We start from the raw sequence: 23,887 nt of genomic DNA, 5'->3' as shown, positions 1-23,887 counted from the left end.
GGAGAAAATTAGCTTATCTCTATTCAGCTGGGACCTGCCCCTTTCCTTGTGCGCACACACACATACACAAGAGAACCATAAAAATACAGACAAGCTTAAAACTACATAGCATGAGATATAGACCCATGAGTACACTACTTCAAAGACAAGAAAAGCTAAAGGGAACTAAAAACAATCCCTTCACGCACAAAGGATCGTGTGTGCACGCACATGTTGGTTTCAAAATAAAAGGACATCACATAGACATAATGATTTTTAGACTGAGATGATGATAATGTTGGCATACTTGTTTATATGATTAGATCTACTGAAAAACATGATTTGTCTGATTTTAAAATTGTGAAAAACTTGCAATTCTGACCTTTTCTCAGAATTGAGATAAACTTGAAATTAGGAAATTAAGTCAGAATCGCGTAATATAATCTCACAATTGTGAGTTATTAAGTCAGAATTGCAAGGAAAACTTGGAATTCTGATTACTAAAGTCAGAACTGCTAAATATAAACTCAATTTATACTCAATATAAACAATTCTGAGTTTATATCTCACAATTGTGACTTTCTAATAATTGCAAGTTTACATCTCGCAATCATGACTTTTTCTCAGAATTGTAAGATAAACTCGCTATTACGAGTTCTGAAGTCAGAATAGTGAGATTTAAACTCACAATTCTGAGAAATGAAGTCAGAATTGCATGATATAAGCTCGCAAATTGTGTTATAAAGTCAGAATTGCAAGAAAAACTCAGAATTCTGATAAAGTCATATAAACTCACAATTCAGATTTTTTTTTTCTCAGACTTGCGAGTCTATATCTTGTAATTCTGACTTTTCTTCTCAAAATTGAGAGTTTATATCTCGCGATTCTAACTTTATAACACATATCTTATTTTTCCCCCTCAAAACTGGCCTTTATAACTTGCAATTGCGAATTTATCTCACAATTCTGAGAAGAAAAATAATTGCGAGAAAAGTCAGAATTGCAAGATACAAACTCACATTTGCAATTCTGACTTTATTATATAATTTATAATTGTGAGTTTAAATAAACAGAGCCTTGGTGAGAATTTTTAAAAACAACAACAAACTTTTTAAAACAGTAGTGCATATTTATACTTTATGGATATCCGTTTCTGCCACAGAATAAAAAATAAAAAAGGTAATTGCGACTTTTTATCTCACAATGCTGACTTTTTTCTCAGAATTGTGAGATATAAACTCACAATTCTGACAAATCTGAGAATTGTGAAATACAAACTCTGACAACTTAATTAATTCTGAATCGCAATTGTGAGTTATAAAGTCAGAATTGCAAGAACAACTCAAAATTCTGATGAATAAAGTCAGAATTGCGAGATATAGACTTAAAATTCAGATTGTCTATATATCGCAATTGTGACATTTTTTCTCAAAACTGCGAGTTTATATCTTGCAATTCTGACTTTATAACATGCATTTGCAAGTCAAGTCAGAATTGACTTGCAATTCTGAGAACATATCTACATTTTTCCCCCTTAAAACTGGCCTTTATAACTCACAATTGCCTATTTATATCTCACAATCCAGAAAAAAAAGAATTGCGAGAAAAGTCAGATTCTGACTTTATTTATTGCAATTTTGAGTTTATATCATGAAATTCTGTCTTTATAATTTGCAGTTGTACGTTTATATATCACAATTTTGAGAAAAAAGTCAGAATTCCAAGCTTGTATCCCAGAATTCTGAGAATTTTGAGATAAAAAGTTGCAATAACCTTTTTTAATGTTATTCAGAGGCAGAACAAAAATTTATCTAGAAAGATCTAGAATTTATCTGAAACATCTTTAAAACATTAAAACTACTAAATTAGTAGTTGGGTTATTAAAATTCTGATTATGTCTAATAACAGTGATTGTAAAGGAACACAGGATGAAAGTGAAGCTCTAAACTTTGGTAAGGTGCAGTTATTGACAGGCTCTTTCATGAAGGCACTCACCTGGGGCAGACTCTGTGCTCTGATCAGTTTCTCCTGCAGACACCACTGACACACTGCTGACTGGAGTCCCACCTGAGGATGCAGCAGTGGCTGATGGGACGGATGCAGCTGCGGAGATTGTACTCATTCCTGGTGAGGGAGCCCCACCCATTTTCTTGGGTGCCACAACAACACTCCTGTAAAAGAAAGAACGGACAAGACAATAGTTAATTAATGTATTGATAAAAATTAGTGGTGGGCCGTAATCAGCGTTAACGTGCTGCGTTAACGTGAGACTCTTATCGGGCGATAAAAAAAATATCGTCGTTAATCTATTCTCAAAGTTGGGTTGGGAGCTGGGTCTAAACTATGTAAGATATGATGACTTTCACCTTGATATTTGAGCGCGGATGACGTATACCTAGTGGAATTGCACTGTAGGGGGCGAGAACGAGTCTTCAACTTCTGTGAAATTACCACATCAAATGAGACGTGCAAACATGGATGGATGCAGTTATGAAGCCGCTTCAGGGCAGGTGCGTGCGTCGCTAGACCCTTTTTACTGGGGCACGTGCCCCAGTGAAAATCTGCTGTGCCCCAGTAAAATCTCAAGTTGAGTTATAATTTACTTTGATAATCCCGCAATAAAGACATTAAACTATATGCAACAACTGAATTGACGCTTCTAAAAGCAACGCACTTTAATGGAAGACTATGCACGCAGATAGGCTATCCATGCCCATACACAGACGCGCACGTCGTGCAGCCTTTTGCACAGAAGTACTTGGTTACACAAGTTTGTATAGGTAATTATGTTGTAAATGCAATTGTCAAGCAGTTTGTGATGCATTTTGGAAACAGGAGATGAGTGCCTGGTCTAATGCGCCACCTGGCCAGTTCTCGAAGACTTACTTTTAGTCATTATTTGGGTAGCACACATATTCTGCAAATGCCTTCATTCGAATTCAAATTAGCCATTTTAATCTAGATTAATTCCAAGATTTAATCTAGATTAATCTAGATTAAAAAAATAATCTATGCCCACCCCTAATAAAAATACTTCTATTTTTTACTTCTAAAAAACTATATGCTTGCGTTGTATGTTGAGCTGTTCCTCTAAGCCTTGCTCTAATGTCTTTTTTATTTCCACTAACAAACAGAAAGCAGACTCTGATGCTCTGATAAATACACCAGAGCTAGAGAATCAAGTACTCCGTCAAAAAACCATTAGCTCTTGTTCCATCGTCGGCCCTGTAACGATCAGACTGATGATGTTGGCTAAATATGCTGCACATAATGTGATTTAGCATAAAAAGCCGCCCGGCTCACACAACACAAGAAGCCCATTTACCGTGTTAGTGTAATTAGAGCCCTGTTTCCCTGACACAGAATATTCCATAATGGCAGCATCTATCTTCCGCCCAATCAATGGCCTCCCAGCTCCTGTCACTCAGAGCTCTAAACTTTGTGATTGATTAAAGCTGGCGGTGTGTTATGGTCTAGAAGCTACTGTGTGTCACTGTACAGTGTCATGTCTTGCGTTATCTGATAAACAAGCTGTTTTGTGGTTAGGTATAGACTGAAAGACTGAAAATGTCTTCTAAATTTGAGTTCATTCTGAGGGTTGTGCTCTGTTTACATATTAGGAAAATGTCTAGATACACTTGACTAAATGTATGTTTCTAATGACCTCAAAAACTGTACAATCTGGTGATTTATGCTTATGTTTGAAATTAGGTTTGTAGACAAAAATCAATATTCACTTCATGTTGTTTTTCGTCTTGTTTCTTTTCTGTGGGACTTAAAGTCCCCATGAAATCAAAATTGTTTTTGGCTTTTATTATGAGTAAGTTCACCTTTATGTTATCTACAACCTAGTGTGCTCCGAAACAATCACAAAATTTGCATTTACAAGATAGAAGCATTCAAAACTTACAGTCTCTAATTTCCGACAATAATCGATGAACGATTTTGATGATATCACCTTGCATTTCAACTTCTTCTGTCCTATCAAATGCTCTCTAAAATCCGAAGCGTCCCGCCCCTTAAACTATAAATAGATGCTGAACCTGCAGCTGAAATCGGTCACTTGTTCACAGGATTTGTTTTTTTTTTTTCTGTAAGATGAACGATTCAGTGTACATATGTTTTCCATTGGGGCAAAAGAAGTCTGGTTGCGCACACACAGTCTGCTCTGGTCCAGAGAAAAAAATAGCACAGATCGGATCATACGAGTCAATCGGTGCAGACCACAAAACATATTGGATCCCATTTGAATTCTACACAGAATGTTATATTTTACAGCAATATGAATGAGATTGTGGCTGACATACGCTGTCAAATGCGGCTTTACTGAGCTCAATGGCTCTGGCCCAAGTTGTGATATAAACAAAAAGTTATTAGCTATTTAAAAAAAGGGGGGCAAGGCCTGTTTGATATGTCCCACCCTGTCTTCCTGTTTTAGTTGAAATTACGCCAACACAGAATAATGCTGTGTGTTCCAAAGCACTTCAGTGGACCTTTAAAATTAGAAATTTTTTGATGGCTCTTCATGCATTTTCTTTACAAGGATAGTTTATAATTATCACAGTTATCAAACCCTAAAAAGACAATAAAGAACTACTGAATGGCCCAAAAAAATTAAGATAAACAAAAAAAGGTCTGACGCCATTGGCACCACTAAAATCAAACGTTATTGGCTCTTGCTTAAGAGCTGCGATGGAGGGGAAGATTTTCAGTGAATAATGACGTAAACTTTGGTCTGTTCCTATTGTTTGTCTGGCAGGACAAAACTCAGAACACTAAAATAGACTTGTATCGACCAGTAAGTGTTTCCAGTAAGACACTTTGGTGCTGGCAGTGATTTTGTTGTTTTCTGGACAAACTGGAAAAAAATTCTAAAACAATCAAGTCAAAGTTTAAAGTGTTTTTTTTTTTTTTTTTTTTTTTTTTTAGAGTTGCAAATCATGGAATTAGTTCTTGGATTTTTTTTTTTTTTTGTCCTGAACAGTGTGAGCAAGACTTTTTCTCTTCATCAACAATTCAACAGTCTTAGCCATGGACATTTTTTTTTTTTTGGGGGGGGGGGGTTTCAGGTCCAAATTTCTTCTTCATATGCAGGTAACCAGACACTATCAGATGGCTCAGGAATTACATCATGCTTCTCACCCTGACATTTACCAACTGGATGGTTAAGATTTTATCATTATACACATTTGTGTACATATGGGCCATGCTACAGAATTGGTGGAAACTACTATCCCACAACCCCCCAAAAAAACATATTAAAAAGCATTCAAATGTATTTAAATCATATTAAGGGTAACACTTTACAATAAGGTTCATTAGTTAACATTAGTTAACCACATTAGTTAACATGAACTAATAATGAACTGCACTTATACAGCATTTATTAATCTGTGTTAATGTTAATTTCAACATTTACTAATACATTATTAAATTTTTGTTAACATTAGTTAATGCAGTGTGAACTAACATGAACAAACAATGAACAACTGTATTTCCGTTAACTAATGTTAATGAAGATTAGTAAATACAGTAACAAATGTATTGCTCATGGTTAGTTCATGTTAGTTAATACATTAACTAATGTTTAACTAATGAACCTTATTGTAAAGTGTTACCATATTAAGTTATTACTATATTTTGAAATCCACAATAATATTTAAAATATCTGTAAGCTTAATATATGTGAAATCATCATTTAGTGGGCGGTTGCAAATTGGGAAATGGTTGTCCCGAGCCCTAACCCCTAAAGTTCAATTTATGAAAATGATATTGAAATCATTTGAAATATGTTAAATATAAAGCAAATAATAATTCCATTTTATTCTATTGTTGCTTTAAAAAAATATCTTTTTGATGAAACTAATTTTCATGTTACTACTAAAACAGTGTATGTTTTAGTCTATTGGCTGAGACTGGTTTTAACTACTGACCCCTACATTTATGACCAGGAAATATCTATGTGTCACTCTTTCTCATAGCTACATGGTGAGTAGATAGGTCCCATCATTTTGATGAAAATGTGTTCAAAAGTATGAAAAATCTGTATGTAACTTTAAAGAATGTCACTACCAAACACCATTTTTCTTTAATTAAACATATTTTTGGGAGTTATTCCATAACTTTTAGTTTTTATATATGTACAACAGATCAGAACATGCTAATTAGCATTTTTAGCTAGGTTCAAAAGTAGCTAAAATAGCCACTACCGAAACATTTGGAGAAGTTTCGGTAAAGACATCTTTGTTTTTTGGGTATTATCCCATATAACTGTCACTACTGTAACAGTCACAACCGAAACATGGCATCATTGTTTCGGTAGTGACAAAAGGGAACACATAATCCTTTATTTGGTGGAAATAAACAGAATTCTAGTACAGTTATGCAAATGTTTGGTATTTTAGTATGTTTTAGTAGTGTTTTAGTAGTGTTTTAGTAGGTTAAAAGTCTGTAATGTGGTGTGGTCGCTACCAAAACATTACTGCCACTACCTGAAAATGTGCTGCCACAACCGAAACATGGGATGTTTTGTCAAAAATAAAGTAGAGTGCATTATCAACTAAGACGTTGTAAGTGTTTGGTTCAATATATATTCAAACTAATGAATGGTTTGAAATCAGTATGATCAACCTTTTGCCTTTTACAATGAAAAATTGGATTCAAAATACAACAAATCACATAAATCACACTTGAAACATGTTGAAATAAACCAATTCTGTAGAATGGCCCATATGTCAGAACACATACACGCATTCAAACAACATACTTGAAAGTAACAAGTGAACAAGTGAAAGCGCATTACAGGAGAAATGCAAAAAAAAAATGCATTTGCACAGACAGAAACCTTATTTACGCCTTCAAGACTTTTAGATACAAATCCTAGGCTTCCTCTACATGAAGCTGGTTGAGAAAGTGTCTCAGGGATAAAATATAAAATACTTTTGATGTGTTTGTCATATGTTCATTTGTGTTATAACACTATTATAATGACTTATGGGTAGGTGCATCGCTGTGTCCTAATTTTGACTACTGTACCATTAGTTTGTAAAAATAATAATAATATAGTATAATTAAAGAAAAGGTTGCATGTTGAAGTAAACCAGGGAGGAAACAGATTAAACAGAAAGTAACCATGGTAATCCTTTCAAAATAACAAATGGTAAAAATGTTTACAAGATAAAGAACACATCAGTATTTAAAAGCCTTCATAATGTTGTCACGGCTCTCGGCTGCATTCTACATTGTCTAGAGGTAAAAATGGAAATGGTTCATATCAGCTGAAAGCCATGACAGAGCTCTGGCCTTTCACAGTGGCTAGTGTTGAGTTTATCAGTGCTGACAGAGGGGGTAATGCTACGCAGTCACCAGCTCCTCTCCAGAACACTTCCACAGAGACGCTACAGACTGAGGAGGCACGCCAGCGTCAGATAAGAACCGTCTAGGATAGACCGCTTCAAACGTCCCGCTGGAAGTTGCCTACGAGCTAAGGCACGAGAACGAGAGTGTTCTCACACCATTTCTAAACATCTGATGTCTCCTTAACTTGAAAATATCCAGTCCAAGAAAACGAAAAGAATGTATAAACTGGAAAGCTCACGGTATCACGCTAATGACATCAGCATTTGCTGTCCAGCAGTCCACCGTTCCAAAAACTCTATTAGAGCGCATTTCTGTTCTCTCTCAAGTGCGTGTTTAGCGTCGACCGCTGGTGGGATGGTGGGGGTGGACGGCTGCTGACAGAGGGGGGGTGAGCGGCTGCAACATCCATCTGCTCAAAGGCGCAGGTTTTAAATTATTCAGCACACCATTAGCCACACTTAGCCCCAACTCACTACCGCTGTCAATTAATCAGAGCTGCCAGGTGTATACCACCAGACGAGAGGCCAGTGCTGACCAGCGTCCATGGAGTTTGGATTCCAGACGCTGAATTATTTAGCAGTTTTAACCAACACTCCCGGAGACGACATGTAAACAGCATGTTTCCCGTAATCTGCACAAATGTGAGATCGGGTGCGAGGAAATGTGTGGGAGAAACTGATCTTACTGGACATGGATCGACATTTTCAACTGATGTTTAACAAAGACTGAACAATCAGCTTGCTCACATAGAAACGCTGCTTTAAATTAGTCTTACTGGTGGTAAGTTTTATACTGTTCTCTTTTATTTATTTTTTTATTTTTTTTCTTTTATTATTATTATTATTATTATTATTATTTTACATTTAAAAAATGTACTTCTTTGGTGTCATCTTTGGAACGTACAAAGCTACAAAGATGATACCAGAAATATTAGTTTTGTGTCATAGATAAAAACAGAAAAGGCCTCTAAGTTTCTTTCTTTCATTCATAAATAAACAAACACATATTTAGTTGATAATGTCAAATGTGGTGAAATTCTTTTTTAACCAATTTTAAACAATTTTTAATTAAAACCATTTAGACATGTAATTTAAACTTGCATCTTAATAATGCATCTTTTTCATCTCATTGTATAGTTGACAAAATCAACAAACCTGTTTGAACATCAGTAATTTTTTGGGCTGTCAGTTGATTAAATTTTTTTGTCTAATTAATTACATGATGTTCTGATTATTTAATCGAATTAATCGTACAATTATTTTGACTGTGAAAATACCCACAAAAGATTATTTAAAGGGGTCCTATTATGCTCTTTTACAAAGTCTTTATTTTGTTTTGGGGTGCACTAGAACATGCTCTCATGCTTGGTGGTTCGAAAAACTTATTTTTCACATAATTTACATTATTACCACATAATTTACATTATTACAATAGCTTTTTTCCCAGCCTGGCACAAATGGCTCGATTAGTTCAAGGGTTGATGAAGGCCCGCCTTCCGAAAAACTAAATGTGTTGTGATTGGTTAGCAGTCTCACTGCGTTGCGATTGGCGAACAGCTTAGATGGCGTTTCAGATGGCGTTTGGACTGATGGAGAGAAACACCAGTCTATGCCATTCTAAAGCTTGGAAGTGCCAGGATAATTTTTAATATAACTCTGATTGCATTCGTCTGAAAGAAGGAAGTCACATACATCTATGCATGAAGGGTGAGTAAAAAATAATATACCAGCCGCTCTGCAGCTCGCTGAAGCATCCCAGAAGCGGCTGTCCATGCTACATTGCTAAATTTAGGGTAATCCCCCACCTCTTCCCTCCTCATCCGCCAACGATTAGAATTTCCGTAGGCGGGATTTGCTTGAATGATATTCTATTGAGCTTTGTAACATCATAACAAAACAATGCTGTGTAGTCCTAACAAGCCGTTCTAAACTAAATATCTCCCTTTGGAGTGGACTTTGAAATGTGTAACTTTGTAGATTTTTTTATGGCCTTTTTTATACTGGTTAAAATTCAAATTGTGAAAAAGCATAATAGGACCCCTTCAAAGCTTTTTTTGTGCTGAGAAAGTAACAAGTAGACATTAGAAATTGTAGCTTCAGAAAGAAATATTTTATGTGATTTAACATAAAATGTATTACACAGATAAACATTTAGGCTGCAACGGCCTAATGTAAACCATGGAACATAAAAGAAGATAATTTCAGAAACATCTCAGAATTTTTTGTTCATACAATGAAAGTCATTGGTAACCAAAACCAACCATTTGTTACCAACAGTTTTCAAAATACCTTTCTTTCATTTTCCACAAAAAGAAAGGTTTGAAACGACATGAGGTTTTTATTATTATTATTATTTTAATAAAATGATACTCTAAATAAGAAACTAAATCTGCCAGCAGATGGCGGTAAATGTCTTTATGAGTAATTCATTCAATTATTGGATCTGATTTATTCAGGAATGAAATGGCTCTCTTTATGAATGGACCTTTGAATCAATGGTTCAAACATCCAAAATGCATTTTTGCGTAATTTAGTTTGCGTTTTTTCGCAGAAAATCAAACCAGGGCCCGTATTCATAAAGAATCTTAGTGCAAAGAGTTGCTCCTAGTGACAAAATTCTAAGAGAATTCTTAGAAAAGTGGGCATTTTCCCTTAAAATTAAAGAAAATATCCTAGTAAAGAAAAAAGTAATTCAGAAAGAATCTTAACCCTGATCTATTTTTTTTATGTTTTTTATTTTATTTAGTTTTTTGTATGGGGACGGGCCATCAAGTTAACTGCGTTAAAATATTTTAATCACGTTTTTATATATATATATAATTAATTAATTAAGTTAACGCATTAAACTGACAACCCTAGTAGGGATGCTCATATTGACCGTTTAACCGTTAACCGTCAGTAAGAATTTTAACCGATTATTACTATCAGTTAAACGGTTAAAAAAAATAAAAAAAAAAATAATAATAATAAAATTATATAATATATTTATATAGTTTGCTGCATGGTGAAAGAAAAAATAATGTTTACTCGCGGGCGCGTGTAAAAGTGCGGCTGTCCAGAAATATTTCGTTGAGTAAGCACCTGCTTTACCTTCTCTTAGTTTGTGTAACTCATGTAAGTAGCCTATGCAACATGATGGCAATGGCGATATTGGGTTATCAGAGAGTGAATCCATGAATAAATGTATTCAAATTCTGAATGAATTATAGTCTAAAAAGTGCGCGCTCCCCTTACAATCACTGGAAAGCTGTCACTCATACATTACTGTAGTTAATCGCAATCTCACAAAGAAGTTAATAAAAAGTAATAAAATAACCTTTACTCTGTACAATGAATCTCTTATTTACATCATGTCTACACTTTCTTTGTTTTGATGAGAGAGTTCGTGGAGGTATAGAATTCAGCAGAACTGAAACCGGCACTTTGAGTGGTGAGAGGATCGTAACATAGCCGCCTCTGATTGGCCACTGCGATAATGTAATCAACAGAAATGTCTGTGATTGGCTATTGAACGCTGTGAAAACACGTTTCTCCACATATGACTAGTGGATGAAAAGACCCGAACCGCAAATTGAAAGGATTTTTGTTAAGTGTTTTTATCATGGATCTAAGCGTTAACAGACAGCGTCCCAGTCTATCCGTACAGCATGTCCACATGTTAAAAACTGAGGTATAGGCTGGCCTGCTATATGTTTTTATGTCCGACGAGAAGAACAAGACCGGTACAGTTCTTCAAAGCGCATAGAAGGATTCAGTGTGTTTTAGTTTTGTCATCTTAATTAGGTAGTTATTTAATTTATACATATTTAGTGTAGGCCTATTTATATTATTCCTTTTTTTTTTTTTATTCTGATTTTCTCTGTTCTCAGAAGCGCTGCTGATGCGTGATAATTTGAGTATATGAATGCAGTTTTTGTAGTTGCTCTGTATGCTGCTGTTTGCACGTTAAAATAAAACATTTGCTTGTATTTTTATGTATCATCACAGATACTCGTGCATTCTATTTTTATTTTAAACGAATTTATTATTCTAATTTTATCAGTTAACGGTTAATGATCGGATAACGAGCAGCGGTTGTCGGTCAGGAAAATTAACCGAAATGAGCATCCCTAAACCCTAGTAATTTTGTTATCTCATCTGATATCCTAAACCTTTCTCCAGCCATATTTATTTGGTCACGTGTACATCAAATTTTTGTCCAACAAGTCATTATGACACTATTCACTGGTCTCTGGATCCTATCAGCAAATATTTGCAGACTTCATGTCAAAACAAGAGTGGGGTAAGAAAGACGTATGGTGAAATCAGGGTGTTGTTGATAGTAAATAAATGTAATGTCTGTTTTACCCTTGACCCCAGGCCTGTTTTATCTGGGAGACCCTGTTTTTTTTTTCCATATATAACACTCGTAAATCCTCTGGGATTCAATCATACCACCCTGGGTGTTCCAACGTATACTCTGTTAAGCAAGCATGCATGCATACTGGCACAGAGTATAACTTTCAGGGAAGCTCTGTGTACATAGTATAAATGGAGTAAAATGCTGCAACACTGATCAGACTTCAGCAGAGGGAACAGTGGGAGTATTCATCACTCTGGGTTTGAAATATTCGGTTGGTATTTCGGTTGGTAATTCATTCATTGTGCAGTGGTAGAGTGCTTTGGAAAACAACCTAAAATAGTTCAATCAAAATAAGACAAAAACGGGACTTAAAATGATAGTGAGAGAGAATGTTTGGAGGACAGGACATGTGAGTGTGTGTTGAAGAGGGAGAGTGTGTAAGTGGACTTGGAGAACACCAGACTCAGAGCTGGAGTCATCCAGATAACTCGGCACCTCTCTGCCAGGGGATCCTGAGAGGAGATAAGACTTTCCCTCACGCTCTGGGAAATTGGTTGGTAGTTGACATGAAATACTCTCAGGATGTTGGCATGTCCCAGTTGACATTATACTTCATTTAAAACTACTTTAAAGGATAAATTAACTTCCAAAACAAAAATGTACAGATAATTTACTCACCCCCTTGTCATCCAAGATGTCCATGTCTTTCTTTCTTCAGTCATAAAGAAATGATGTTTCTTGAGGAAACATTTCAGGAATGTTCTCCATATAGTGGACTTCTATGGTGCCCACAAGTTTGAGCTTCCAAAATGCAATTTAAATGCAGCTTCAAAGGGTTTTAAACAATCCCAACCGAAAAAGAAGGGTCTTATCTAGCAAAACGATTGGTTATTTTCTAAAAAAAAAAAAAATTTTAAAGTGCAATTTAAATACTTTTCAACCTCAAATGCTCGTCTTGTCTAGCTCTGGGTGAACTCTGTGTACTCCGGTTCAAGACAGTTAGGGTAGGTTGAAAAACTACCATCTCATTTTCTCTTCTAACTTCATCTCTTCTTAATTGCCCTACATCGCTGCAGAAGAATCAACCCAGTGTTTTAAAAGTGAATGTGCAAAGAAGGTCAAACACCATTTCCAAAAAAAGGTAAAACAGCAATGTAGGATGAGGAGAAAATGAGAATTTTTCGACATACCCTAACTGTATTGAACCGGAGTACACAAGTGTATGCATGCACATCGCAGAGCTAGACATTTGAGGTTAAAAAGTATATACATTGAAAATTATTTGAGAAGATATCTAATGTTTTTGCTAGATAAAACCGTTCTTCTTCAGCCTGGGAATGTTTAAATCCACGGGCACCATAGAAGTCCATTATATGGAAAACATTCCTGAAATGTTTTCCTCAAGAAACATAATTTCCTTTTACGACTGAAGAAAGAAAGACATGAGCATCTTGGATGACAAGGGGATCAGTAAATTATCTGTACATATTTGTTCTTAAAGTGAACTTCTCCTTTAAGCAGCATTTTGATTATTCTTTTATGCACATAACTTAATAACTTTGTTAATAATAAAGAAAATTAATTATTAAAAATTAATCAAAACTAAATAATAAATACTTAATTTTTTTCATCTCAGGACTAGAGATGCTCCGATCAGCATTTTTGGGGCCGATCACCGATTACCGATCACCAAGATCATGATCTGCCGATCGCCGATCACTGCCGATGACAGAATGGCAGGGGAATGGGAATCTTTTTATCTATAATGTAGCAGAGATTGCACCATTTGTAGTAATGAAACTAACTCTAAATTAACTATATTGAAAAAAAACTGTAGAAATAGGCTACAGTCAAGATCTTGAAGAACCACCAAGTTAGGGTTGTAGACGATAGTATCGTGTATCGACGATAGTTAGAGATATCGCCAGTTGCTGATGGCTTTGACTATAGCAAGACTCAAAAAGGAGTCTTTTCTGCTCAAAAAGGCGCCTAACTTTAGCGACGCAGTGCAGAGAGTCGGTTCTAGGATGCTTCAGAAGCTTGCCGTGGTATAAACACATGCAAGAGATTTTATTCATCATACAGTGTAGATAGATAAACTGATTATAACGGGAGTGTTTTTTAAAGTGCTCCTCGCACTAGACTAGGCTACACTAGTTAGTGATGAAGTTCTTTGATAATGTAAATGTTCTTTGCTTGTTATTTGTAGCTGCTTTTTAAGATGATGTAAGGATTATATTATCCAGCATTGCACAGTCATTAGGATAAAGGTAGTAAAATGTGGTTTAGGCTGAATTAAATACGATATATCAGAATCCGTCTGTATATAGGAAACATAAACATTCACCTCAGTAACATCTATATGCGTTCATTAGAATTACGATGCGATAAAATGGTGCTAAACATTCACACGTGAATTACACGGGCACCGTTTCTATTCTGTATGAACTGAACTACAACATGAACTGATGACGACAATCAGACATACAGCGGTAACATTATTGCAATATGACGGGTTTAGAAAGATACATTCATTTACATTCAAGCACGCACATTTACCACTCACTGAAGATAGCAGAGAATGAAACAGAAAGTAAACTTAAACTTCTCCGCCAAAACTACAGTCAGCGCTCTGTACACGCACAGCTTATGCCGAGTTCAGACTGCATGATTTTAGCCCCGATTTTGACTCGCCGACAGGTTTTGAGAAATTGCCGACAAATGCCCGAAATCACAGGCAAATCGCTGCTCGTTCACGCGAGTGACAATCACTCGGTGTGAAATATCAAAGACGCGATCTGAGAGAATCGCCGACGTGTCGCCGACACCCGTGAGATATTTGGCATGCTAAATATCTGGACCTGTCGGCGATTCAAAATCATGCCGTGTGAAAGGTGATCTGACTGAAAATCACATCGGCGATTACCTACAGCCATGAGACAGCAACATCCAGGCCAGTGGGAAGTTGGGGGAGGAGTTACGAAAGTATAGTAGACCACAATATCAACAAGCATAGCTTCGGCTTCTTTTCTTTTCACTGCAAATGAGTGCACATGCAATTTGTATGACAAGCTTCTTGCGGGCTACCATTTTTTTTATAATAATTCCAGTCTCACATGAGAACTCACGTGAGAACTTGCACGACTGACCTCACGTTGTTTCCATGTCACTTCTCGCGTGTGTTTGGTTGTGAGACGTAGTTTGCGGACCGGGACAAAGTTGTCGGCGATTCTTCCTATTGTAAAGTCATGCAGTGTGAAACCCCCTGTCGCCGATCCATCGTGCAGTGTGAACACAGCAGCGACGGAATGCTACCCCAGATAGTCATGCAGTGTGAAAACATCTGTGACGCGATTGCTTTGAAAATCGTGCAGTCTGAACTCGGCATTAGTCCCATGCCCAATAATAAGACTACCCTTATAAAACGAATAAGGAATTTAGTACTCATGTTGCCACTGGTAAGCTCCGCTCTACTGTTGTTTACCTGTGCGCCGTGCATGCACGTGTGAAAAAGTCGCGCAAGTAATTTACATCAAGTGATCGGCTTTTTTGATCGGCGCTTTTGGGGTTCGCCGATCAAGCTATTTTTAGCCAATATCGGCCGATCATGATCGGTGGCCGATCAAATCGGAGCATCACTACTCAGGACCATTTAAAGTTCATTTTTAAAGGCAATTTTCAAAGTCGATTAGAAATGGGGAACAGAAAGTTATAGCTATATATTAGTTATATATATTAAAGTATTTCTGCTTGTCTATGAGTGCCATCTATTGTCAGAGAGTTCATTTGTGAATTAGCATTTTCATTCAGCCTGTCTACCTTTTTTTTTTTTTTTTTTGGTCTTGTCTTTACGGGTCCATGTAGATCTGAAAACCTGAGGTCTGACCTGAGACCCAAGTGGGTTCAAGTCCAAAACTTTGATGAAAACTCCGGGTTTGGTATTTGTGGCCTCAGTTCTCGGGTAATTTAAAATAAATGTGCTTTTTCAAATGGACCCGACAAGATGTGAATTCTTTTAATCTATCCTGAATACCCAGGTGTAACTGAGATATTAGTATTAGTTAAAACATAATTTTCATTACTTTTAAGATTAATAAAACAAAGGCTGGGAAAATTATAGCCTTGTTTCTTTTGCTTTTCCTGTTTATAACCTTACACACAGAAATCCATCCTACAGGTATGGGATTCATCAGACAACCCTAGCGAATCCATGATTTATTAGGCTATCGATTTAATTTTTATCAAGCTATCATGTTTATTGTTCCATTCCACTGGTCACAACTAAAAGCCGACCTCAGAAGTAACTTGTATCCATCAGGCAGGGAATAATATAAAGTAATAATAAATAAGTAATTAAATGAAAATAATGGAACAGTGGCTAAATCAGTCAGAAGGAGACCAGAATTTTTCATACTGACTGCAGGGCTAGTGGCTTTGCACACATCAATGCCGTTTACATCTGGGTCCAGTTGGTTTCTAAAATAAATTTTGTTAAGTCAGGTTGGACTCGGGTCTAGTTTTATCAGGTTTTTCTTTTTAAAAATCTATTTATGCATGTCAGCTTTGTGTAAGAAGTGATTCAAGTTAATTCAGGTCGGGTACAGATTTTAGGACCCAAGAAGTCCTCTAGTCTGAACAGACACATTGTATGCAAAAGACTGACCAATTTTTTGTGGCAAACATTTGTGTTGGCGTAAAAAGGCCGCAAGAGAGCTTGGTTTGACTGAAAACCTGAGAGAGGACCAAGTCCTCTTAGTAAAAAAGACCATTTCTTAGTGGTGGCGGCAGAAGAGAGCTGCGATGACTGCTGGGAGCTTTAAGCTCATCCTTTGCAGGAGCCAGCGTAATCCCTGTCCTGATATCAGCAGCGTGGTGATACCTGACAGAGCATTCCTCAGATAAAACACAAGGCCAGATCAGAGGGATGTCTCGCAGATGCCCAGAAGACATAGAAAGGAGAAGAGATGTGAGAGAGCAGAAGGTAAACAGAAAGAAGATGGCATGACATACTGCTCTCTATTTCCATCACAAAAGCATAATCTCCCCTTTTTTCTCTTTCTTTCTCTTTCTTTTTTTTTGTAATAAACCCTCTCTGGTTATGTCAGACTTATGCACAGACAATGCAGCAAATAAAAACCAGACAGTGCAGACGTTCGCCAACACATAGCAATGGATCTTGTTTCCCAACATACCCCACCCTCCCCATGCAGTAGTTATGCTCTTTAAACAACAGACAGCAATGCAAAGGAATAAAAACATCCCAAAAGACACATAAAAATAAAGTTTATAATTGGTGCACATGCAATCTGACATCTGCCACTTCTGTACACAACATCCATTCCAATGACTGTGAACTCATATATACTTATATTCAGCAAGAATTAATTCAGTTAAAAAAAGTGATAGTAAAGCTATGATTATAAAAAAAAATCATTCTAAATACATCCTGCTCTTTTTAACTTTCTATTCACTAAAAACATGGTTGTATTACAGTTTTCACAAAAATATTAAACAGCATTTGCAAGTGAATGTAAACTAGTGAAAGAAAACGCATGTGTATAAACATCATATGAAAGTATTATATATGGTTCATATTATACTTACAGTTGAAGTCAAAAGTTTACACACACCTTGCAGAATCTGCTGTTAATATATTACTAAAATAAGAGGGATCATACGAAATACATGTTGTTTTTTTATTTAGTGCTGACCTGAATAAGATATTTCACATAAAAGACATTTACATATAGTCCACAAGAGAAACTCATAGTTGAATTTATAAAAATGACCCTGTTCAAAAGTTTACATACACTTGATTCTTAATACTGTGTCATTACCTGCGTGATCCACAGCTGTGTTTTTTTTTGTGTGTGTGTGTGTGTGTGTGTGTGTGTGTGTGTGTGTGTGTGTGTTTAGTGATGGTTGTTCATGAGTCCCTTGTTTGTTAACAGTTAAACTGCCTGATGTTCTTCAGAAAAATCCTTCAGGTCTCACAAATTCTTTGGTTTTTCAGCATTTTTGTGTACTTGAACGCTTTCCAACAATGACTGTGTGATTTTGAGATCCATATTTTCACACTGAGGGCAACTGATGGACTGATGAACACTCACTGATGCTCCAGAAGGAAAAACGATGCATTAAGAGCCAGGGGTGTAAACTTTTGAACGGAATGAGGATGTGTACATTTTTCTTATTTTGCCTAAATATCATATTTTTTCATTTAGTACTGCCCTACAGAAGCTACAGAAGATGCGTACGTGTTCCCCAAAAGACAAAGTAAGTTCAATTTACCCTGATCCTCAAATTGAAAACGTTTTTTTTTTTCTAACGCATCGTTTGAAAGCATTAGTGAGAATCATTGCTGAAAACAGGGTTCAAATACACAAAAATGCTGAAAAACCAAAGAATTTGTGGGACCTGAAGGGTTTTTCTGAAGAACAGCGGACAGTTTAACTGTTCAGGTCAAATAAGGAACTCATGAACAACTATCACTAAAGAAAAAAAAGACAACTGTGGATCATTCATGTAACTACACAATATTAAGAACCAAGTGTATGTAAACTTTTGAAAAGGATCATTTTTTGTAAATTTAACTATTATTTTTATGTGAAATATTTTATTTAGGTCAATACTAAATAAAAAAAAACATGCATTTTGTATGGTCCCTCTTATTTTGGTAAAACAATGAACATTTTGCAGATTCTGCAAAGTATATGTAAACTTTTCACTTCAACTGTAAATATAACTATATATGTATCAGTGTGTATTTATATATACATATAAATAAACACAGTACATGCATATATTTTATGTAAAGTTTTATTTTGGAAGTGATCAATTTTACAGCCCTATTTGTTATATTGTATTTCTTTGTGTTATTGCTTGTAATTTGTACTTATTTTATACTATATTTATACTATATTATGTTAGAAGATTTAAATAGCAGGGGGTTTTTTTGGAGACGTGAGAAGGCCACTGAAACTTTTGGCAAATATGAACCTCTTTAGTGTTGAGCCCTATTGTTAGATACGAAACAAACAGTGGTACAACTGAAATGTTTTTTCTTTTACAATAACCATCTGCCCTTACACACACACATAAACCAACAAATACAAACACAAATCCACCGGTGGAGGAATGGACAAGTGGATGTGTATGTGTCTCCTGAGGCCCGTTTTGATGGGCTCTGCTTTTGTAAGGCTGTTTGTTTGTGTAGAATGGCACACTTCCTCAGCAGAAGTCAGGTGCTCTGCAGGGGTGTCCATCATAAAATGCACACAGACCACTGCCATAACACACTCTCTTTTTTTTTTTTTTTTTTACATGAAGACAGAATAAAATGTGTGAAGGGAGAACAGCAGCTGTAAACTAAATATTTTGTGCCTCTAGCAAAGCACTTACATCTGTGTGCACGGAGCGCCCAGCAAACAATACATTTTGATTGTCCACTCACCTGTCAAAGGAGTGGAACTGGACGGACTGGTCACGGGAAGCCTCGCCCACTGCACCCAGAAAAGCGGGCGGTATAAGGCTAGGGTCCACCACGATGTCTTCAGAGGGCGCACTAACAAGACTTCTCAAAATATCCTTGACATTAACGTTTTTTCCTTTGCTGTCTCTCTCAGTGACCTCTTGACCTTTCCTGACTTCAGAGGACAACGTAGACAGGGCTTCGGATACAGCATCCGGGCCAGTCCGTGTCTCGGCATCACTGGGAATGACTGAAGTCTTCCCATCTTCAATACTAGAGTCTCGACGATGAGGAGACAAACCGTTCTCCAGATCAGACTGAACACTCTCTGTAAAAAAAACACAATAGTCCACTGTTCGGTAGGTTCTTTGGGTTCAGTGTTGCAGCAGTGATATGTGTGGGTTCAGGTGTTTACCTGTGCTCCTGACAGACTGTGAATGCTGGGTTTGTCTTTTGTCATTGTGTGGTTCAAGGATGTCTCGATATTTAGATACCATAAGTACAGAGATGAAGTAGACCACTGCCAGGGCCAGGAACTGAGCCTGTTTACTGTCCTCCTAAAGCACAGCACACAGCAAAACAAAGTGTGATTGTTAGAATATTGTAAAAATTAGCCACAGTACTGTTTAAAAGTTTGGGGTCAGTAAGACTAATATTCTGTTTTTTGTTTTTTGAAAGAATGAAATTGATCAAAAGTAACAGTAAAGACCTTTAAGTTGATACAAAAACCAGGGTTCGTACAGATGCTGTAAAATGAAACTCCAGAACTTTCAGGGATTTTTTAAACACTACTTTTTTCAATCAGAGATCTTACTTATCAAACAATGGCTTCTCTTTCAAATTCTAAAAATAGATAAATAGGTAAATAAAAATATACTAATAAAACAAAATGGCAAAAATAAAGTACATACAAAGTATTACTACTAAAGTATTACAACATATACTACATTTTTACTGTAGTATGGTTAACTTTCTTAAGGATTTTTTTTTCTTCTTTCTTTGTTTTGTTTTCATAACTGTGCTGCCTTAATTGTTTGATGTTTCCTACTGTTTATAGAAAAAATAAATTAAAAAAATCAAATATATTCAAATAAAAAGAGTTCTGCAAAGTTCCGATCTAAATCAAATGATTCGCCATACGCACTCTGAAGTCCTGAACTGAATCAAATTATTTGCAAACCGCACCAAAGTCCCAAACTGAATCAAATGATTCACGATCCTTGCTCTGAAGTTCCGTTCTAAAGGAAAAGATTTGCGAACCTGCTCCAAAGTTCCGATCTAAATCAAATGATTCACGATCCACGCTCTGAAGTCCCGATCTGAATAATGATTCAAATTCATCATTTTGGAGTGTGGATCGCGAATCATTTGACTAAGATCGAAACTTTGCGTATCGCGAATCATTTGATTTAGAGTTTGGGACTTCAAATCACATATCGTGAATCATTTGATTTGAATCATTCAAGTTGCGAAATGATCTAAATCAAATGATATGCGATACACGCTCCCGATCTGAATAATGATTAAGTATGTGATTTGAAGTTCCATTATAAAGCAAAAGATTCGGGAACCTGGTCCAAAATTCCGATCTAAATCAAATGATTCACAATCCACACTCCCGATCTGAATAATGATTCACAATTATCATTTCAGAGCACAGATCGCGAATCATTTGACTTAAAACAGAGCTTTGTGTATCACGAATAATTTGATTTAGATCGTGACTTCAAATCACATATCTCGAATCATTTGATTTGAATCATTTAATTAGCGAAATTATTCACAAACCCGTTCCGATCTAAATCTAGTTATTTGCGAACCCGCCCCGAAGTCCTGATCTAAATCAAGTGATCTGAAACAAATGATCTGCGATATGCGATCCGACTGGAGCCATTCGGAACAGTGAATCATTTTGCAACGCATTGGTTTAACTCATTCAGAATTTGACCAAGCAATGTTGAAATTGAAAAATGAATGGCTCTTTAAATTTGGCCATTCGGAACAGTGAATAATTTTGAATTTTGTTTGAAAAGATATGTACTTATACTTATTTAATTCAAGCATCTCTTTTTCAAGTACCTCTTAAGAAATATTGCTATTTTCAAGGGTTTTCCAAGCCTTAAATTTCAAAAAGTCAAACTCAAGTACTTTTATGCACCTTGTACGAACCCTAAAAAATTATGTCAAATAACTGCTGTTGTTTTTAACACAATGGTTTTCAACATTGGTAATAATAAGATGTTTCCTAAGCACCAAATCAGCATATTAGAATAATTTCTGAAGGACCACGTGACACTAAGGACTGAAGTAATGGCTGTAAAAAATATCTATTTTATTATATGATATAAAAATATATCTTAGTATAATCAGTATGCCTCAAGAAGCTGTTTATCAAAACCAAACCAGACCAGACCAAGTCACTTTGAAAAATAAAAATGTATTCTGCTACAAGTGACTTGCCTTTTTTTCTTTCTGGAGAACTAGAGAAATCATGAGATCAGTGAGAAATGCAGTAGCTGAATATGAGTACTGAGTTAACACAAACTCACTATGTCTCTGAACACTACAGCACGGAGACGATTGATGTCCATATCCTGCAGAAGCCGGTCTAAATCTCTGATAGGAGACATCCCTCCTGTCACAATGTCCACAGGACTCTGCAACACACACACACACACAAGTCAGCTCAGCACAGCACAGCAGTGTTGCCAGATTGGAAATGTCCAAGTATCGTACCAGAAGCTCAAAATTATCGTATTTGGGAGAAAATTATCGTATTTGAGTCAAACGTTCAAAATAAAGATATTTATCTAGATGTTACAGCTATTTCTCCTTTTCAGCACTTATTTACTATACCTTACTGCAATGATAAACTAATTATCTTACCCGAGTCAAACGTTCAAAATACAGCTATTAATCTTGATGTTACAGCTATTTCTCCTTTTCAGCACCCATTTTCTATTGTCAAACTAACAACCTCAGTTTTGAAACAACTGACCTAAGTGCGACAGGAACGTTAACTTGTGCTCATGAGAGAGAGCCATTCTCCATGATGATTGGTTGAGAAGACGTAAGATTGGATGAAAGACATGCGTAACGCCACTTTCACGTCTCCTCACAATCATGAAGGTAGACGTAGGATCCACACAGCTAGATCTTTGAGAATAGAAGCTCTATAATTACAATGACCATGGTGTCACAAAATTCTGAAATTATCGTACATTGTGGTATTATTGATCGTACATCGTACAGAGGTCAAAATTATGGTACAAATACGATAATTATCGTACGTCTGGCAACACTGCAGCACAAACAGTTTTTTTTTATTTTTATTTTTTTATTTAATTTCCCACTACTCCAACATTTGACATCAGTTGAATTTTGTAAAAATCTAGGGTGATTTACTAGTTTGCTGTTCCACATTTAGACAGCGCTGAGGCACAGAGGCATTAATGGAACAGTTTTGCTAAGATTCTTAATAATAGATGTGAGTGTAGAGTGTAAGTTACACAACACATTAGGGGGGAAAAAAAAGCTTTTATTTTTTTACAGGAACTTTAAGAATTAAACCTTGGGCCGTTGACCAAAAGGATTCTATTTAAGGATAGTTTTTAAGGTCCTATTTAAAATTACCATCTGGACAGTAGAGAGAGAGAGAGAGAGAGAGAGAGAGGTATCCTTGGCAGGATGTTGAACTTGCCTGTGCTGGTATAGACTTGGCGGCTCCCAGAAGGCTTTGCTGTCCACGGCTGCTCTCTGCTCCAGACTTACCCAGAGTGTGCTGCTGACATTCCAGACAGTTTCTCACAGCCATCGCGCACACTGAGGGGGAGAGAGAGTGTGTGAGAGAGGGACAGACAGAGAGAGAGTGCAACTGAGAGGTAGAAATGTAGAGAAAAAGACAACGTCATAGAGATGAAAGGCTAGCAGAATGAAAAGATATATAGACTAAAGGAAACATGACATATGAGAAGGTTGTTGCATGACAATGAAAAAGGGCTTAAAATACCATCTTATGAGTAAAAGCAGTGAAAACTGAAGCCATAAGTAGAAAGCATAAAATTACTTTTTTTTAAAGAATATGGACATTTTTAAGGTGTTGTCAATGTTTTTTGTGTTGCTATGTTGTTTCTATGGCAGTTTCCAAGGCATTGCATGATGGTTGGAAGGTGGCTGTTTACTGGCCCAAGTCAAAAAAGCCCACCCTCAAGTCTATATGATATTTTAGACTCCAGATACACCTTGGGTCCCTCCTTTAGTGTCTAAGTCTAAGAGAAGTTTTAATGTCCACCTGGCAGGTCATCATAAATCTAGTCATTTAGAAATGTAATAGCACATCTGTCCTCAAAAAGCAGCATGATTTTAGGTATCGTGTATATCTGCAGCACCAATATTATTGGACCATAAAGTTTACCACTCACACTACTGGTCAAAGTCAGTATGATCTTTTTTTATTAATTAGAAACAAATGTTTTCATTCAGCAAGAACGCATGAATTTATCTAAAGTGACAGAAAAGACTTTTACATTGATGGGAAAATGTATATTTAAAATAATTTCTTTTCATCAAGGAATTCCAGAAAATGTATCAAAGTTTCACCATAAGTAGTTTTCAATAATAAGAATAAGCACTAAACTAGAGTGTATCAGAATGATTCTAGTAATGGCTGTTGAAAATTTAGATTTGCCATCATAGGAATAAACTCCTGTAATTTTAAAATGTATTAAAATAGAAAAC

The 23,887-nt window shown here is 36.2% G+C and overlaps 1 protein-coding gene across 1 annotated transcript in view; it reads right to left on the bottom strand.

Moving 5' to 3' along the window:
- lrba (LPS-responsive vesicle trafficking, beach and anchor containing) overlaps positions 1–23,887 on the bottom strand; it is a 352,295-nt gene that overhangs the window by 215,484 nt on the left and 112,924 nt on the right. Inside the window, exons 26-30 of the mRNA XM_073842640.1 lie at positions 22,851–22,972; positions 21,700–21,807; positions 19,566–19,707; positions 19,133–19,478; positions 1,975–2,150 (exon numbers count right to left, since the gene is read on the bottom strand). Coding sequence (XP_073698741.1) covers positions 1,975–2,150; positions 19,133–19,478; positions 19,566–19,707; positions 21,700–21,807; positions 22,851–22,972 — 894 coding nt within the window. The remainder of the gene's footprint in view (positions 1–1,974; positions 2,151–19,132; positions 19,479–19,565; positions 19,708–21,699; positions 21,808–22,850; positions 22,973–23,887) is intronic.

The sequence above is a fragment of the Garra rufa genome, chromosome 6 (genome assembly GCF_049309525.1).
Source record: "Garra rufa chromosome 6, GarRuf1.0, whole genome shotgun sequence".
Taxonomy (NCBI): domain Eukaryota; kingdom Metazoa; phylum Chordata; class Actinopteri; order Cypriniformes; family Cyprinidae; genus Garra; species Garra rufa.
The sequence above is the reverse complement of the archived record's forward strand: the minus strand, read 5'-3'. Positions and strand labels throughout refer to the sequence as shown.